Source organism: Hipposideros armiger, unplaced genomic scaffold, assembly GCF_001890085.2.
Source record: "Hipposideros armiger isolate ML-2016 unplaced genomic scaffold, ASM189008v1 scaffold_180, whole genome shotgun sequence".
Lineage (NCBI taxonomy): Eukaryota > Metazoa > Chordata > Mammalia > Chiroptera > Hipposideridae > Hipposideros > Hipposideros armiger.
Genome location: NW_017731530.1, coordinates 309444 through 324134, shown reverse-complemented (window position 1 = coordinate 324134; position 14691 = coordinate 309444). Strand labels below are relative to the sequence as shown.

Below are 14691 nucleotides of genomic sequence, written 5' to 3'. Positions count from 1 at the left end.
AGCTAGGGCAACACCTAGCTCTGAAACACTTAGCAAAATCTGTTGTTTTTGAAAATGCTTCACAGTATTTGCTCCTGGTTGAGTCATCAGGTAATACTAATTAAATGTGTACTTCTGGGTAGATCATAAACAGTATTTATTGATGGTTATTTATTGTGGCAATGAAACGCTTATAAATATGTTAACATATTTGTCCCAAACCTCTAAGATTTGCTATTTCATTGATTTCCTTTAGAACCGATTTCAATGTGTAATCAAAGCTCACAAGCGCAAGACTGTTGCACATTTTATTGCCAATCCTGCGGTGAAGTCATAATAAAGGACAGGTAAGGGATGTATTTAACACTGGTTAATTGTGTGCCTGAATTCAATGGTTTTCTCTTTTTTCTGTCAGAATTTTTGAAGTAATTGCCAAGGGAACAGTATATGGCCTTAAAGTGAGAGCCAGCTTAATGTCACTGAACAAAATCTGCCATAAAACTCCCCAGCATTCACAGAGCCGTTAGGCCTTCTCACTCAAGGTGACAGAGGGGAACAATAGGATGATGGCTTTGAGGGTGGAAGGCTCATCTTGGTGGAAGAGCCTGTGTCAATCACTGAAGCACCTGTCTTCTGAAAAGAGACATGGGACCTATTGCATATTTTATCCATCATGGTGGTGAATGAGGTTTTCCACATCAAGTGATTTTTCTCTTGGATTGTCGGAAAAGTCATGACGCATTTTTGCAACAAAAAACATAGAAAAAATACGTCATGACTTTTCCGACAACACAATAAATAACAGAAGCTTTTGCAGCACAACTTTTTATTTCAGCTACTTCTATTAATGCCTTTCTGAAATCCACCTCCTATTCCCTTACATATTAAAACACAGCATAGAGAGCACAAATTAACCTTTTCTTGATGATTAGGTTAATCTTATAACCTATTCTTGCCATGTGCTGTGATTACCTTATTGAGATGGGAAGGTCTTGTTGCCGCATTCCCAAGTTGTATCTTGTAATTATTTTTCTATCTGCTCCCTTGCTCCTTGTTTCAGCTTCCTTGTTTCCTTGGTGCAAACCCTTCCCACTGAGTTTTTAGCTTCTGATCACTCAGAAGATGGGAAGGCAGATGGAAACCCTATTATTGTTAACAGTATTTAAAGAAAGAATGTAGAGTTCTTTGTTGGATGCATTTCCTCTGAGACAAGTGCCTGAGACTTATATGAGAATGGATGCTTCCCCGTATCTGAAACCTGCTCCTTGTGCTCTGTTGGCAGCACATCAAGGTGTGATAAAAAAATATGGTGAATGTTTAAATTAAAAAATTGTATTACAGTAAAAGACACATTGCCATTAATCCCCCTCGCTTCAAACACATTTATCCCATTGTTCTTGTCACCTTCTGAAGCAATTTTAGAAGTCCTCTTTTATGAGTGTCTTTAGTTGTGCTGTCGTGGCTGCCTTGATGTTCTGAATTGCTTCAAAATGTTTACTTTTCATGGTCATTTTGACTTTGGGGAAGAGCCAGAAGTCACACGGTACCACATTGGTGAATAAGGTGGATGAGGACACACTGTAATGTTTTTATTTCACAGAAATTGCCATATATCAGAAGTGATGTGTGACATGCAGCCTTTCCGTTGTGATCACAAAATATGGAGAATGCTACTGCCAAGTGCCATCCAACGGAAAGGCAGGGATCTTCAATATGGGAAGCAGAGTCAAACCTTAGTAACAGTGTGACAAGTTTCAACTTGTTCAGTGCAGTCAGTCGGGTGTGAGCTACGGTTGAGAGAAGGTGTGTTTTAAAGTGTACCGTAAATCACCCTCCATCATGACAATGCTCCAGGTCACACATTGCTTCTAGTATATGGCAAATTCTGTCAAATAAAAACATTATGGTGAGTCCTCATCCACCTTATTTACTGGATCTGGCACCATGTAACTTCTGGCTCTTTCCCAAAGTCAAAATCATCCAGGACATCAAGGCAGCCATGACAGCGCAACTAAAGACACTCACAAAAAAGGATTTCCAGAACCGCTTCAGAAAGTGGCATGAATGATGGGATAAGTTCGAAACAAGGGGGAGTATTTTGAGGAGGATTAATGGCAATGTATCTTCTACTGCAATACATTTTTTTTATTTAAACATTCACCATACTGTTTGATCACACCTCATGTACTGAAAACCGCTCCTTCATCAGGGCTCCTGTCTCACTCAGTTCGTGCCAAACCTCTGCCTTCATCTGCAAGGTAGAATCCTGATGGTGTTGCCCCAGGCTGCTCTCTGCCCCTCATATATAGTCACTTACCAGGCCCTTTTGCTACTTCTTTTCGCACATTTCTTACATAAGTTCACTTTCCTCCACCCCAGTGTTCTCAAATGCACCTGGCTCCCCTGTTCAAACCCTTCCAGGACCTCCCAGATCTTTCAAGGTAAATTCCAGAATACCTTAGCATGCCATGCTAGGCCATTTATGAGTTTGCCTCCTTTTCCCTCTCCACCCTCATATTTTAGCCCCCCTTCCCCCACCTCCTTCCTTCCCCTCCAAACGATGCACCATTATTTACACACATTCTGCGCACAGCTCTAGTGATCAGCCTGCGGTCCCTCCATGCTTTTCTCCACCCCAGGGCTTAATGAAAGCAACTGTCTCCCTTGGAATGTTCCCCATATACCTATCTCCCTCTGGTTAGCTCCTAAATTCAGCTGACAGGGCATCTACTATTGGGAGCCTTCCCTGAACACTGGGTTGGTTTATGAGCTCCTCAAAGGCTTATTTGCCTGTCTTTCTGATTAAACTATAGGCTCTTGGGGTGGGAATAGTCTTATTGACTCCTGTATTCCTTATCCCCACTCATATTTAGAGCGCAGTATAGTGTAGTAGCTAGTAGCCAAACTCAGAAGCCAGACTATCTGGGTTTGCATCCACCATTTACTAGCTGTGACCCTGGTAAAGTTACTTAACCACTCCACGACTCAATTTCCATATTACAAATACACAGATAACAGTAGGAGCTACCTCAGGTTGTTTGGAGGATCAAATGAGTATAAGTATTTACAACAATGTCTAGCCCAGGGTAGGCATTCAGTATATGGTAGTGACTGCTGTAATTATTATTCTTATCATCATCCCCAGCATCAGGCACAGGCCCAGTAAATAGTGTGCTCTCGATAAATTCCTCTGGGTTGAGATTAATAAATGTTAGGGTGTTTATTTTGGCCTCCCGCCAGCCTCTCTTGCTTGCTTTATGGTTCCTGGCAGTGTCCCGGTAGATAAGATAGCCAAAAGTTACCCTAGTGGAAGTAGGTAATCAGTGGAACATCCTCTGAATGATTATCTTGGGAAAGAAATGAGGTGATGGTCAATCTGCAGAGGAGAGGACAGCATCCTTGCCCAGATTACCTGAGGGCTGACGTTGCTGCCGAGGACATGCTCTGGGACAGGCTCACTTTAGCCTGAAATGTCCACAGAGCCCCAGTTTACATTGTGGCTTAACCAAGAAAGTTTTCTTTCTTTAAGTCTACTTCAGCTTTGTTTTAACTCTAACATGAAGTTCCTGAAACATGTATGACTATACAACAATGAGGCAGCTTAGAAGTTACAGTTCAACTGAGTATAACAGAATTTCCTGGTGCTGCTTATAGTAAAGAATATGCTTGTTCCTTATTGATTGATGTTTGTGTTCCATTGGAGAAGGATGATGGATATGAAAAACTGTAGTCCTCCTTTTTCCCATTCAAGTACTGTATCTTCTGTTTTGCATCCATCCTTTTTATGATCATGGGATTGAGAACTAAAGGGCTTAGAGGCTAACATTGAGAGACAGAATTTACTCTATCTAATCCTGACCACTAGGAAGCCATATAGCGTAGAGGCTAGAATGGGAAAACGGGACTTGGGTTTGAACTCTAGCTTTACCACTTAGTAGCTGGGAAACCTTGTCCATATTACCTCAGCTTCTTCTATTTCTTTTTTTTTTTAATTTATAGGAGTGACCTTGGCTAATAACATTATATAAGTTTCCAGGGTACAATTCTATACCTCATCTGTATATTGCATTGTGTGCTCACCACCCGTAGTCTATAGTCTCTCCATCACCATATATTTGACTGCTTTTGCCCTCTTCATCCTCCCGCTACCCTCTGTCCCCTCTGGTAACCACCATACTGTTGTCTGTGTCTGTGAGTTTGCTTTATTTGTTCATTTGTTGCTTTCTGTTTTGTATCCCACATATGAGTGAAATCATATGGTCCTTGTCCTTTTCCATCTGACTTATTTTGCTTAGTGTGATACTCTTGAAAGATACATCTATGTTACTGCAAATGGCAATATTTCTGCCTTTCTTCCAGTTGAGTAGTATTCCATTGTATGTATGTGCCACATCTTCTTCATCCAGTCATCCATCCAGGGACACTTGGGTTGTTTCCCTGACTTGGCTACCTGAAAATGCTGCAGGGAACATAGGGGTACATATATCTTTATGAACTTGTTTTCAAATTTTTCAGGTCGATACTCAGAAATCAGCTTCTTCTCAAGTAGACATAATAAGGCCTATTTTCCAAACTGGTGAAGAGAGTTAAAGGCTGTAACACATATAATATTAACACTCAACATGCCCTTTTTAATTGGTTTTATAGACTCCTCCCACCCCCTTTTGCATCATTGGCCTTATTAGCAAACTAGCAAATTACCTTGTTTAGTGTTTTAAACCTTTTAGACTCAGGACTGTATTTTTTAGGTGTGCCACGGGAATGACCCACCTTTCTCCCTTTTCTTTCTAAGAAGATAAACAGTGGACCTGACTCACTTAAGCAAGGTCACCTGAAAGCCTTTTCTTATCACACCTGTGTGTCTGGCATGTGTAGTCCTTTTGAGCAACACAGAGAAATCCTTAGTAGGTGATTTAAGACTTACCTTACATTTTACTCTGAGGCTGCATGCCCCGTCACTCTTTGTTTTATGGGAAAACATGCTTGCTCCAGTATGTGCACAAGGAATTCATGTTGACTTGTTTACATTAAGCCCAATGGTCTTCTCATTTCTCCCTATTATCTATTTTATGTGGTGCTTAGGTTATCTTCTATTCTTATTAAGTAGAAAATAAAACCAAAGGCATTTCAAAAGAGGCTTGTATGTGCTATAATCAAAATCGACTCATTGTAGACATCTTTACCAGGAAGGCACCTTGGAATATGTTGATCTATCTGTACCAGGAGCTCCTCTAACAGGAGCAGTGGAGCAGATGTAAGATCTGCTTACTGGCTAGCCTTATTATCTGGGAACAAGTCACTTTAATTCCCTAGGCCTCAGTTTTCTCATCTGTAAAATCAAGAGGTTGGATTAGATAAACCCGTAAGAGTCCTGCAAGCATGAAGATTCTGTAATTAGTGAACCTCATAAAGTTGTATACGTGCATTCTGTGATTTGTGTTATTTGAATAGTGCAAGACTTATGCTCATTCCTTTTTTTTTTAATGAAAAAGATTCTTGTCAAGCAAATTATAAAAATAAGGTACAGAGGACTATTTGACCTGTTGAGACTCATTAATGGCTTTCAATACTTATTAGTGCCAGGGTGCATGAAATATGCTAATTACAGCAGTCTTTTTTCTTAATTTAGGGTCACCTGTTCTTAGCCATTTGTTTTGGTTATTTGAAAACAAATACTGCATTGTTTCATTACAATAAAATTTTCCGATTTTCATTTTTACCAATGTAGCAGAGTTTTTCTATAAATATTGTCTGTATACAATTTTTTATTATACTCTTGCTGAGACTCACAGGCCTTAATATTAAGCGACAATAATAACAAAATTTATTTCTTTGTGAATAGTGTCAGAAACCACTAAATGGTCATTGTGCTTGGAATTTATGTCTCCTAGTAGTAAATTCACGTCTGACTTGAAGTACATCAGTTGAACAGACTTTCAAACATAAGCCTTTTGATTTTCAGTCCATATGAGAGGTCTCCTGAGGTCTGTGGACAGGCCCTCCCCATTCCAGCAGCAGAGAGCTGGGTGTCAGCCCAGCAGTTCATGAGGGCATTGAAACTACAAGGAAACAAGCAGAACAGACTCTATGGAAACAATAAGAGATGTCATATTATCCAACAAATTGATTGGTCCACTTGACAGACCAGCTATAATTGTTGTCTAAAAATAACTACTCCTATGAATATAGTCAGTTTTCTATGAAAGAGACCAAAGAGGTGAAAAAAGAGTACAGACACAAACTGGATTATTGGTAATAGCGTGCAAACTTTTGGGATAAAATGATTATACATTTATGGGTTTAATTATGCTATGTACATAATGGTAATAAAATGCAAAGCTAGGTTCATAGCATTTGTAGCTTGCCAGTTGGATAATGCCAGCTGAATTTATGTAAATTCCAGCAGCCATATTTTGAGCTTTAGATATTTGATGTTATTCTTAAAATTCTTAATGTCCACTTGGTTATAATTCAATCTGTAAAAGCTCTATGTTATAACCATTGTTATTTTCACTGATTAATGATTGGTTTGAAAGTTAAGGGCATTCCATTTTCTTGTCTGTATGTTTAAGTTTTAAATAAACATCAATAGCAATTGTCTATTTTAACTTATTTTCCCAAAAGCTTATGCTTAAGATGCATTAAAAATAACTAGCAAAATTTTTATTATAAACATGTGTTGCTATTCATCACAGAGTCCTAAGCTGAAAGAAAATTCAAGAGATCATTTCACTCTTTTTCTAAGCTTCTGCAGGTTTTTAACCCAAAAAGTACCTTGAAAAAATTATCTATTTTATTTTGAAAGTTCTCTTAGGAAGTAGATCATATCAAAGTTTCAGTTTTCAATAGATATAATTTCACTAGACTATGATTAAAATACATCTTTTGTTCTTAAAGGTTTTATGTTTTTTCAAAACATCGGAAAAATTTCTGCTGTATACTTTTATCTTCACAATGGCTTGTGAATTAGGCACTTTCTTGCTCCTGATGTATTATGTAGATAGTTATAGGATACATTATAGCTTTTATTCACTGTGATGTGGGGTCAAGTTAGGTTTGAAATATCATATTTTGTGCTAACGTGCATCAGGTCTCCCAGATCTCTCTAAATCTTGGTGCAGTTTCATTTCTGTCGTCATGCATAAGATTTTGACATTGCTGTCTTTTGCACCATATTGGGGATCTGTTTATTGGGACCGCATGCAAAATGTCAAGAGACAGAGAATCTTAGTGAGGGAGAAGATCTAGGGGCCTGTTTAGGTCTAACTCCCACTCTGAACAGGCACTTTTGTTTACCTTTTTCCTCTACTTTGTAAAAATTCAAATCTGACCTATCACTTCCCTGCTTAAAATTCTGTAGTGCTTTCCACCTATCTGTAGAACCAAGCCTCTGCCCCTTAGGCTGGCATGTAACACCTCACACAGTGTGCCACTGTCCCTTACTGATGTTCTGCATTACGAAGGGAGGGAGTATATTCCAAGGGAAGAAGTTTAGTTTTAGAACCAGGAAGACGTGGGTTAAGATCCTGCCTTCATTCATCACTCCTGACTCTGTGAACTCGTACAGATTATTTAACATTTCTGAACCTACCTTTCCTCCTCTGTAATAGAGGAATGGGAACTCTTATCTCAAAGTTTTAGTGAGCATTAAATGGAAAAGGTGTGTGTAGTGCCCACCAGAGAGCTTAAGTTCAACTAAACATGCAGACTCACAACACTACCACAGGCCACATTTCTTGTCATCAGGGCCGCATCAGGAATTCATCTCAGCAGGGATGGTGCAGCAAGCAGTTCAGGCACATGACAGCTCATACACCCATATGGGGACTCTTGTCTCCCATGTGACATAGTTCCAGGCACAAAGCGCAAGAGCCACATCAGGCAGGTGCAGGAGCTACCCTGAGCAGAAGCCTCACGCCCTAAGGAGCCAGCATCTCGCGGACAATTCTTTGGCATAGTTTCTGCAGCTCCCCACGAAGGACTGCATTCAGGGAAGTCCAAAGCATGGCATCCTCAATAGATATTTACAGCTCCTTCATACTTCCTCCCAGTTTAGATGCAATTTACCAATCAGGGATCATTTTTACCATAAGCAATGTTGCCTAGCAATATAATTGATGCCTACCATCTACTTGGTTTCCAGGGTAACAGAGCTAGGTGGTTAAACCAAAGGTCAGATTCTCAAGCAGCAAGGGAAAAAGGTTTGTTAACTCTTTCATCTCAATGTACAACAAACCCAGGCAGGGGCCCTGCATGTTAAAGATATCAAAATATGCTTGTTCATTCCTTTTAATATTTAAGAGCTTACACTATGAGTTGTGCACTGTGCCAGACACTACAAATACAGTGGTAAGTTAAATAGATATAGTGCCATCTTCATGTTCCCTCTACCTGTGATACCCTTAATTCCGCCCATTGTCTAGAGAATTCCTATTTATCTTTCAGAGGGCAGCTCAAGGATTACCTCTTGTCTGAAGCCCATGTATATTCTACTCTCCTAGCGCTTTATATATATTGCCCTGAATTCATGGGTTAATTTTGCGAATCCACAGATCCCCCAAGTAATATACTGAATTTGTGTGCATGTGGGAATGTATGTTTGAAGAAAGGGGCTATAAAACTTTCATCAAATTTTCAAAGGGTTCTGTGCTGTCCCCTCCCCCTCCACTGCACAAGAATTTAGAACCACTACTCTGTTATGAGTATTTGTTATATTATGGTTTTATTATTTGTTTATAGGTCTGTATCTCTTACTAGAACATGAGTACCTTGAGAGAAGAGACTGTATGCATTAATATTTTGTGTCAGCAGAATGCCTGATTCATAGTAGACTTTTTGAAAATGTATGTTGAAAGAATCGCTGGTTAATATTTTTAACAGGCTCAGCAGCTTGAATAATGCTAGTCGTGCAGCATTTCTTAATTTGAAAGGGAAAGTTCTTCCTTATGTTAAACTAAAATCAGCGTTTCTTGTGCTTAGCTCTGTTCTCTAGAGTTGTAAATTAAATGTCTTCCATAATATAATTGCCCTTTTATGAGACTTATAGAGCTGATTGATGAATCAAAGAAAGGGGTTAATATGGGGGAATCAATGAAAAATGATACATGTGAATCTTAAACATTTTAATCTAAAACATGCAAATGTACATTAGTTTACTAGCATTTTATTATGCAATCAATACCTTTTTGTTGAATGTGACTCCACTATTGTGTAGCTTTTTTCACTTAAGCAATCCAAAATTCATCATCTACAATATCCAGTTTGGGTTTCTTTAAAGTGGAATTAAGAGTTAGACACTGTTGAAGCAATCCAATTGTAGAATTCTTCTAGATTTTTAATTTTTCTTCCTCTCCATAGTGTTCTATAGCTATGTCCCCCATATCTCATCAGTGATTTTTTTTTTAACTGCCTTTCATCTAGTCTGAAATCTTCAATTTTCAGAGGAATAACAACTCGTATTTCCTTGGTTTACATTCTTTTTAAATTATGTAACATAATATATGTAAGTGGCATAAACAGGTCTGTGATGAAACACAGTTGACTCTTAGTTGCACATGATAGGAGCAGAATTGTGCACGTATTCAGGGTGCTTTAAGCATCTGCCGTGCTCATGGACATTAGAAAGACCATGCATGTGTTTCTATGCTCAGTTTTTCTCAGGATAAACTATTTTGAAATTTCCTCATTTCTTCTCCCCTCAAATTACTGATCTTCCTAATTTAGAGTAGAATACAGGTAAACCGTGTTTAGCATTCCTTCTGGTTAAGCCTCAGGTATCTATTATTGCCCAGACCCCCCCCCAAAAAAATGAAACCATTAACAAAAACTGGTAGCAAATATGAGGGACTACTTAATTATGATGATGTTTTAAGTGTAAAAAAGAACAGCAGAGTGGAGCTTAATTTCTCTCCCCTGAGTGTGGCCTGGACTTAATGACTCATTTCCAAGAGCTAGAGTATGCAAAGGCAGAAATAGTAGCTTTACTAGTGGAGAAACCTAGCAGACACCATCTTAACCAAGTGATCAAGGTTAACATCACCAATGATAAGTCATATTGATAGGGTGTAACCTCTGATATGATGTGATGAGAAGGGCAATTCACCTCTGTGGTATTCTTCCCCCAAACCCGTAACCCCAGTCTAACCTTGAGAAAAAATATCAGACAAACTCAAATTGAAGGCTATTTTGCAAAATATCTGACCCCAGTACTCTTCAAAAATCTCAAGGTCCTGAAAAATAAGAAAAGACTAAGAAATTGTTACAGACTAGAGGTGACTAGGGAAACATGATGACTAAATGCGACGTGTTATCATGAATTGGATCCTGGAACAGAAAAAGAGGACATTAGTGGAAATACTAGGGAAATCTAGATAAAGCCAATAGTTTTCACAAATCTTCCATGGTTAAGTAAGATGTTAATATTAGGGAAATCTAGGTGAACTGTATGTAAGAACTGTCTGTACTGTTTCTGTGATGTTCCTCTAAACCTAAAATTATTCCAAAGCAAAAAATTTATAAAAATAGTAGTAGGAGAAATCACAAAAGAAAGGGTTAGGTGATTTCAAATTTAAGACATGTAAACAAAATTTGAAAGGCAATAACTGAAAAAAATATTTGTCACAGATAGACAAAGGACTAATATTTCTTAATATAGAATATACTTTTACAAATTAATAAGAACACACTAATACCTCACTGGAAAATAACCATTGATCACAATTCACAGAAGAAACACAATGGTCAATAAATATAAAAGCCAGTTCAATCACACCAGTAATTAAAGAATTGCCAATTAAAGCACTATTGGAAACATTTTCATCCATACATAAAAAAATGATAGAATTCAATTTTGAACAAGGTAAGTGGAATAATTATAGATTGGTATAGCCTTCTGGAAAGCAGGTTGCCAGTATAGGTATTGGGTTTTAAAATATGCATATTTGTGCTTGTAATCTCACACTTATAAAATTTTTTTCCCAAGGAAGTATGTACACAGATTTTCTAATTAGAATGTTCCTCACAGGGTTGTTGTTAATAAGAAACTTGAAACCTAAATACCTAACAATGAGGAAATGATCTAAAAAGTTTTGGCATTCCTATGGAATAGAATAGAGTCATTAAGAATCATGATAGTAGGGCTGGCTGAGTGGCTCAGCTGGTTAAGAGCTCGCTCAGGAGTTTGAGCTCTGAGCAACAGCGGTTTGATGCCTGGCCAGAGCTGAGCTGCCAACAGGTGGCAGGATGGCTCAGCTAAAAAGAAAAGAAAAGAAAAAAAAAAAAGAATCATGATAGTATAACTAAATAAAACAAAGAAAGCAAGATACACTTTGTGTATATCCTCTGATCCCAGACTGTATGCATGTGTACAACTATGTCTCTTGAAAGAGCAGCAAGGAAATATACCATCAAGTACAAAAGAGTTCCTTGTCCTTGGATGGTAAGGAAAGGATGGTTTTTGTTTTCTTTATAACTGTCCGCATTTTCAAAATTGTCTATAGTGAGGTTATATTACTTTTGTAATCTAGGGGGAAATAAACACTACAAGCAATGTGGCTAGTGAGCTTCTTTCACCTTTCATGCTGATTGCATTAAGAAAATGCTACATTTCCATTTTGTTCTCTAAAAGATACTTTTTCCCATTTTGCCACCAGGAAGCTTCTCAGGGTGCTCCCACTGCCGAGTGAGAACTGGGGAGCTCTAGTTGGAGAATGGTGTTGTCACCCAGACCCCTTTGCTAGTAAGCCACTTCATCCGCAAGAGAATGACTGTTTTATTGGAGACTCTTTCTGCTTGGTGAATTTAAGAAGTGATTCGTGGCAGCCAAGACCTGAACTAGCCCCAGTGAAGATGTCCTGCCTTTCTTCTGAGAACCATTTGAAATTGGTAAAGTATCTTTTCAAAATAAATTCTAATTTAGAGGTTGGCTTAGAAGCTGGTTTCTCCTAGCTTGTCTTAATTCAGGTCATGTTACACAGACTGTTCTAAAGACTGCAATCCATTATTTTCAATTGCCTCTATTCTCCAACGCTGCTCTGTTGATATAGGAAGAGCATATGACCTTAAAGCAAAACAGCCCACAGGGGCTGGAGGAAGAAGGGGAAGAGAACTACTTCATGCGCAGAATGGGGAATGTTACCATTTTACAAACCGAATGCCCTACTTCCTTGTTTTTAGTACAATATTCCAAGGTCAATGTACATTTTATCCTCATAGTCTGATTTAAATGAAACAGTGTTCTATTGCCCCAGGATAAGCTATACACAGTTAGGCCTACGTATTTTCCTATGTCTGCCCAGAGTCTAGACTTCAGCTCTTGTCATAAAAGCAGATGCCATCAAACAAAAAAGAGGAAATGGAGGACCCCAAGCGTGGAAATGAAGCTGGTGCTGTAGGCTCTACGTTGGTGGCTGACACCGTGAGGGCAGGTGGCTCTTGCTCTAAAAATTGCTTTAGGGAGAAGGCAATTTCCTCTCACGGCAGAGAACAAGTGGTTTACCTTATTTTAAAAGAAAATCAATGGTATTGAGTTGGCCCTTGTGAGAAATTATTCTCCCGATGGCAAGTCAATACAGATGTGATTTAAAAGGTAAAGAAAATCGTTGCCAGAGAATTTTCAATTTAACATCTGATTATTGGTAGGAACAAAAGTAACGCATGTTAAATTTCATTTAGAACTCATTTAATTTTTGTAATGAGAACTGAGCTACTTCAGTAAACATGTAGCAGTAGGTTGGCTCTTAGGCTGTAAGTTAGTTTATAGAACTGTTTTGTGTTTTGAGGGAGATTAAGGAAGTTCATCAAATATCAAGGTTAATTATTTACGTGCCTCATCTCTCACCATAAACACAAATCCCTTTACCTATATATGGTTCATTTTAAATGATAGTGCTTTAGCTTTCTATAATTTTAAAAGATAAATGGTAATTAATTAATATAAACCTGTTATAATTATATTTAACATGGATACATTAAAATTATATTTTAATCTAAATTTGTATACTAATACTATACTGTTTTAACTTTCATTGTTATGATTAAGCTATACATGTTTTGAAATATTTGGAGTGGAGAAAGATTAAGGGAAACCATGAGTTTCCCTTTTTAGATAAACTCTGCACTCTAAATCAAAATATAGTCTTCACATTTGTCCTTGTCACTTATAGGATGCCATTAAGAATTTCTCTTAATTGTGAACAACCATCCTGTGTGTTAAAGGAAGACCCTTCATATTTAGATACTATGGTCTGTAGTATCAAGGAGACCGGGAAATGACTATCATGACAAGCTGCTGTTGACAGGATTGTTTTCAAGTTAACTTAGATGGAAGTTTCACTTTAATTGCTTATTGCAGCAGTTGAAAGAATATGCCTATGACCAAAATAGTAACATAAATTCGGAGGGACTGCTTAAACAGTTCTCTCAAGACTCCTGTGGGAACAAGGCTGTTCTGTGCTATTGTAAACCTATTTCTCATATCACCCGGTCTAGCCATCGAGCCAGGTTTTGAAATGTCACATGGTGACACAGCATCCTAATGGTATCTCTTGGGAAACATTTTTTTTTTTTTTCTTGGCAAGACAATATCAAGGGTCCTTAGAAACTGAAACAACACAAAGGAAAATAAAAACAAGGACAGGAGGCTAATCCACCTCTCTGAGCAGCGGTGCCATCTCTCAGATATATTGATTTAATTAATTCACAACAATGTCCTTCTTTGATGTTTGCTCTGTGGAGTGCTCAGACTGTTAGGCTGTTTCGTTGCATATCTTGCTTTATTCTGTCCTTTAAGCAGAGCTCAAGAAAACTGCATTACAAAGCAGAGTTTCTCTTTCAACAAAATTAAAAGTGTTATAATTTTGTAATAAAAAGTTTGATTAAAAAGATCTGATTTTAAAAACAGCATAAATAAAGTCCAACACATTTCTTTCCTTCACTATCCCCTTAGACTATACAGTATGTTATTTGTGGCTCTGTTAATGTGGCCATAGTATATACCTTTTGTTTTCAGAAGATTTCTGCTGAAGATTTCCGGTTTTGCCTTTGTTGTCTCTTGTGCTATTTTTTGTGTTTATCAACCTAATAAAAACTTTGCATCTTATAATGGAATTGTAAGGATGGCACCTCTACCTTATATAAGATTCATACAATTATTCTAGACTTAGAAAATATTACCACACTTAGGACTTCAAACTATTTTTTAAAGACAAACGAAATAGAGCTTTGATTATATTGGAACTGGCAGGTATAACAGCCATCTTTACCTTTTTTTTTTTCTTTCCTGGGGTGCTTAGCAATAATTTATTGATTTAGGTAATTGTTAAATCCATAAGGATATCTTTTTTTATTTTCTTAGAATAATGTGCTGGATTTTGTAAACATTCATAAATGTAAAAAGAATAGAACTATGAACTTCAGGATACCAATTATCTTGATTTATAAAGTATGCTTCATTTTCCCCTTTCATTTTTATTTTTTTGTTTGTAAAGTACTTTAAAGCAAATCCCAAACATTATATCATTTCATCCCTTTATGGGTTTTTTTGTTTTGCTTTTTTTTTGGTGTTTTTTTTTTTTTACCTAATAACCACAGTGTCATTTTTATACCTGACAAAATTAACAGTTATTACTTGATACAATCCAGGCCATATACAGATTTTACCAATTGTATTAAAAGTATATTCTGTCAGTTCATTGAATCAAAATCCACAAATTT

The 14691-nt window shown here is 37.5% G+C and overlaps 1 protein-coding gene across 1 annotated transcript in view; it reads left to right on the top strand.

Moving 5' to 3' along the window:
* The window catches only part of UBE3D (ubiquitin protein ligase E3D), a 139946-nt gene that overhangs the window by 12706 nt on the left and 112549 nt on the right, over window positions 1-14691 (top strand). Inside the window, exons 4-5 of the mRNA XM_019652468.1 lie at window positions 236-326; window positions 11631-11862. Coding sequence (XP_019508013.1) covers window positions 236-326; window positions 11631-11862 — 323 coding nt within the window. The remainder of the gene's footprint in view (window positions 1-235; window positions 327-11630; window positions 11863-14691) is intronic.